The sequence below is a fragment of the Limulus polyphemus genome, unplaced genomic scaffold (genome assembly GCF_000517525.1).
Source record: "Limulus polyphemus unplaced genomic scaffold, Limulus_polyphemus-2.1.2 Scaffold2591, whole genome shotgun sequence".
Lineage (NCBI taxonomy): Eukaryota > Metazoa > Arthropoda > Merostomata > Xiphosura > Limulidae > Limulus > Limulus polyphemus.
Genome location: NW_013668201.1, coordinates 12574 through 18225, shown reverse-complemented (window position 1 = coordinate 18225; position 5652 = coordinate 12574). Strand labels below are relative to the sequence as shown.

Here is a 5652-nt window from a genome sequence, read left to right as displayed (position 1 = left end):
ACTCTCATTCAACCGAGCATGAGCGTGTGCACATTTGAACGTTACTGTAGATATGATAGTAAGAAAGCTTTTCGGTACTTGAATATCATTTCTTTGAACTTTCAAACAAGTTTATTTCAACATATGTCCGTGTATGTTGTTTCAGAATAGAGACAAAATTAATTGCCACTACTAATGAATGTATGTAACAGTTTATAGTACAGGTGGTTTCAATAAACACCGCCTGAGCCTGACCTCTTGTTACTTAATACATCCTGTTAGAAGAGATTACCAAACGATACAGACACCATAAATTACAAAGAAAATTACTTCACAGCACTTAAAAGATTAGTCCTGGTCACATTCCTCTCATTACATAAGCGTTAGAAAAGTTGCTTCTGGAAAAAACTGCACGGGATATACGTGACTTTTGTTTTTCTTATATAGTAGCTTAAGTCATGCTGCATGGTATATCTGTTTATATTAATCATTATATTGAAAAATTAACTCAAAATAGATATATTTTTTAGGAAAGAAGTTGATCCACGATTGTTAGGGTTAAGAGTTACCGAGTGGCGAGTGCAAAGTCTTTACATGAATTAGACTTAGGACTTTGAACTGAAAGAGTTTGTGATTTTTTTATATTCCTTTGAATTTAAATTTGTAGTTTTAAGCTCAATGATTTAGCATAATTTTATATTTAGTTCATAATGATAATAATATGATTCAGTATTTATGTTGGTTATGAAACAGGCTAAATACTAAATAATACAGGGAAGCTGTTGGGGGTCTCAATACATTGAAGTTTCGCATTCCAACATAAATCTTGCTTAGAAAAGCCCTATTGGCCAGTACTAAATACAACCTCTACATAAAATGGCAGTTACTATAATAAGCACCACCCGCATTCATATTGTAAAATCCAGAGAACAACGTTTCATCACGTGCTTTCCTTATCATCCTATGATTTGTCAAATGGGAGATACAGCAATTGGAATAATTGGTACTGAAATTGACATTTTCGACTAGGATTGGCTAAGTTTTACAACTGAGGTTTAACACGCCCAGACGCAGTTTTATAAAGAAAAGAGACTAGAAGAAGGTTTAGATACCAATCATAGATGGCAGAACCAGTGCTGAGGTGAAAGGAAATATCTTAAAAAATTTTTTGAAAAAAACATTTCTTCTTAGAGGGCGCTTATTTACAGTCTAAAACGTATTTTAGGAATTTTTTCATTAAATTCCTCTTTAAACTTCATTAACGAATACAATTTTGTACAAATAATTGAATGTTATGCTACTATTTATATAAATAAAATCAGAAATCCATTAAAAGATAAGTTCTCTATCATTTTTTCAATTCACAAATGCACACTTGCATTGCCTACTAAGAAAGTTAGTACCGGTAGTCATCGGGTTAATTGCTGCTATCAAAGTATTACTAGTAGTGGTAAATAATCAAACTCAAGTCAAATACAAACTAAAGTTAACATTACTAAGTTTACATTTGAAAAATTTTACATCATTACTAACAGTTTAGAGAACTGTTACGAGTGGTTTTATGAAAATTTCCTTCAAGTGAGTCTGAAACAACATTTGTAATGAATTACTGAGGAGATAGTTGTACACACCTGATGTAACTTCTAACCCACAGTTAAATTGCACCAATTCTTTTTCATGTTCTTCATTTTCTTTTTCCAAATTCATAACATCATCTTTTGAACAATCTAGATCATCATCATCCTCACTGAACTTGGAAATAATGCCATCTTGTGTTAAGTCATCAGGTTGCTCTGTTTTTACTCTCACAAATATGTTCTGAAATAGAGTAGATTAAAGAGTTCTAAGTTAAGCATTAATAAAGCAAGTCATTTAGATAAATTCTGAACTTTCCCAATATACCTAAAAAAATAAACTAGAACATGAATCTGTGTTGAACGATGATAACTACTCAGTATCCTGACAAGCCAGACAACATTTTGGATTGAAATGTACTTGCATAAAAAACTCTAGCAGCATAGAGAACTAATGCATTATTAGATATATGTTACAATGTATTGTTCACTATAAAGGTAGATGTTTAGTAACCTTTACAGTTTGAAAACTTAGCTGGTAAATACTTAACTACTAGGAATCTATATATATAATAACGAAATGTCTGTCTGTCTGTCATGCTCTGTATATCCTGAACCCTTAATTGTAGAAAAAATAGATATAAAAATTCTAATTTCTATTTAAATTTCTTGCAATTCCTAAAATTTCTTATCGATATCAGCATTGTTTTGTCAGTCTTGGTAAGTACTGAATGTTCAACCTGAAAAAAAAAAAACTTGATAGAACAACAATGCTTTCTTTTTTGGGGGAATTTCAAGAACAAAACAGAACTTCCTTCGTCAACTGACTGAAAGAAATATTTTGAAGATAAAAGCATTAAGAGCAAAAACACATAATGAGAGGAACATGTGTTTGAGAATATATTTGTTGTTGTTGTTCAGTTTATAAAAATGTATATATTTTTTATGTTGATATTATATACATGCATGATTTTATTGTACCATGTCGAAAAAATTGAATAGAATATCTCCCCTTTGACACTTCTTATAGAAATGACAACTGTCAAAAAGTGCTCACTTCAGTAGCAATCTTTTCTTGCATTCAGTAAAATGACAAGGAATGGTGGTATCCAACAGAAAAAATCCCCATGGCTGCTTAGCGAGCCTAAGTGCTCCATTTTGCTGGATGCACCCATTGCATCGAAATCAAAACACTTTTGAAAACAATGAACTGCAGTCAGTCTCCTTTCCTTAAAAACAAATGCAATGCATTTTTCCTTATTGAAATAACACATAGAATGACAAACTATGATTTTAAACTCAAGTATGAGCATGATTTTAGTTTCTCTACTTTTACTGGGCTCAGAAATTAGAAGTGTATAATTTACAGCTTCTCAGAAAAATAAACATTTTAAGAAACACTGTAAAAAACAACTTCAACAGTACAACACTCATTGCAAGTAAATGTACAGTAAACTGCACTTTCTTATCCAACATTCAAAAATGTACCTACAAAGTTTAAAGTTATTTCATATGCATTGGCTACATATTTATCTGATTAGATGTAAAACTTTACAAAATAATGTATTGTATGGCTCACACCAAAGTTGGAGTTGATTAATAAAACATGATGTAATGCCATCATGTTACTTGTATTCTCAGAGGTTCAAATAATTTACCATTCCTTTCTTATTTACCTGGGATAAATATTGAATCACAAAAACCTTTTAGAGCTTGACAAACTAAACTCCTAGTCTACACACTTCTACACAGTGGAATCATTCATACCATACCAGGAATATAGACAGTAATTAACTAGCTACAAATAACCTACGCTTAACTATGTTCTTCCATGTTATACCATTTCTTGCTTTTATTTTACTCATATTCACAATTAGCATAAATAAAAAACCTATCAATCAAAAACAGAATAGTAAACTTTGATGTTTTTAATATCTTCTCCATAATTAATGAGCAACAAAATAAACACAAGTTTATTAAAGATTCTTTTTAGCTTGCAGTAGTGCTACCTATATGCTTTACTAAAATCGGGCACTGTTCAATGGTATAAATTCATCAGAAACTAATTCCAAAAAACTATTAAAATCAATTATTTGAAATGAAATACATTTCTTGAAAATGAAAGCTAATGCATAATAACTTGTAATAATCTTTACAAACACATTTGATTTAGCAAGACCACATAAAAACTTTAAAAATGAACTTTTTGAACACAATTTCATCTCAAATTTTAAATCAATAAGTTTTCAAATCTGAAAAGTCTTTACTTCATAATGATATTAAAATAATGCTGGAATAAAAGAATGACACATGACATCTTTAATGTTATTCAGGAGTACACAGTCATCTCAATTTAACTAGAAAATTGTAAAAGTTTGTAATAAGTCCATTACCTCTATGCCCTCTTCAGTTTGATTATCTTCTTCTTGTTCCTCTTTTACTACACCAAACTCAAAAATGGAATGTGAAGATCCTTCTCCAAAGAAAGAATTTTCTCCTGGTGATTAAAGTATAAATGATATATATAACTTCTGTCTTTAACAATGATCTTTAATATGAGTTATACATCACTATTTATAATACCAAGTATTACATAGTAACAATGCATTAGGATTTAGCTTATCAAGTTAATGAAAGGAGAGGAAACTTTTTCAAATGTCAACTTACTAAGTTTACTAACAATCAACTATTAAGTCAAGTATTTTAAAACTTAGGTGTTTCTTTACTATTTTTTTAATAAACATATTCTTCAAAACGATTACTGTATTTGGTATATAAAAGTTTGACATTATCAAATGTCAGTTTGGCTTTAATACATTAAGACATTTACTTCCTTGAGTACATTTAATGCCTAAAATATACACTTGTTAAAATGAAAAACTGAAAATGTAAAGATTTTGAAACAATCACTTCATCAATCTAGAATATTAATTATGTAAATAGCAACATTTTTAATATTATACTAAGGTAAAGATGATGGTTTGTTTGTTTTTGAATTTTGTGCAAAGCTACACGAGGGCTATCTGCACTAGCCATCCCTAATTTAGCAGTGTAAGCTAGTCATCACAACCCACCGCAAACTCTTGGGATACTCTTTTACCAATGAATAGTGGGATTAACCATCACATTATAACGCACCCATGGCTGAAAGAGCAAGCATGTTTGGTGGGATGGGGATTCGAACCCGCAACTCTTAGATTGCGAGTTGAGTGCCCTAACCACTTGGCCATGCTGGGCAAAGATGATGGAAATACAACTAAATGATGACCAGATGGTAAATTTACATCATGTCTGCTTATCAGCCAAGCCAAACTTCAGTGATTATCACATGAAAGACATAAACCACATGTTTAGCACTATTGGTTTTTTTCACTAAATACCTTATAAAATGTAAACAATGTCTGTTGAAGTCAAACTACTATAACTAATAAAACAAGTTTTATCAATTTCAAGGAAAACACATTGTCTGTTATATTAATTGTTGGCTATCTATTTCACAATTATACAAACACTTTTTGTATAGCAATATGCGTATTTGATGACTTGGGTTAAACATGTATCTGTAGCACTATATTAATGATAAATATAGATTTGTCCTTATATTTCTGTAACTTGTTCATAAAATTAGTCCTAGTTTTCTTCATATACTTTTTGAAGGCCTGTCATAGCTCTACGAGTTAGATGTAACAAATTGTAATAATGATGGAGGTGGTTATGTACATTTAACTATATTTTCATGTTGACTCAATATTATATGTTTAAAAAAATCTATATTTATCATTAATATAGTGCTACAGATACATGTTTAACCCAAGTCACCAAATATGCAATGCAATAGCTAACGTTTCAGAGCTTGCTGGAATGAGAAAGGTTGGTGCTAAACCTGTTGCCCTGGCACTGTGGATCACAACGGTGGCAACCCACCACTGTATTAACATATCAGACTGTTAGATGACGAGAAACCCACTTTGAGACTAATAATGGTTGGAGATGGCTTGAATGGGTAATGAAGAAAAACTTTAATATAAGTTTAACATAACAGCAAAAGTGCAAATGATGATTGAAAAACCATGGGGAAAAGTTGTTTTTTTGCTGTTAT

The 5652-nt window shown here is 30.8% G+C and overlaps 1 protein-coding gene across 2 annotated transcripts in view; it reads right to left on the bottom strand.

Annotated features, from left to right (window-relative positions):
• The window catches only part of LOC106467375 (zinc finger protein 665-like), a 32318-nt gene that overhangs the window by 14558 nt on the left and 12108 nt on the right, over window positions 1–5652 (bottom strand). For both annotated transcript variants that reach the window (XM_022395545.1, XM_022395544.1), the window contains exons 3-4: window positions 3947–4050; window positions 1611–1797 (exon numbers count right to left, since the gene is read on the bottom strand). In XM_022395545.1, the coding sequence (XP_022251253.1) occupies window positions 1611–1797; window positions 3947–4050 (291 nt within the window). The remainder of the gene's footprint in view (window positions 1–1610; window positions 1798–3946; window positions 4051–5652) is intronic.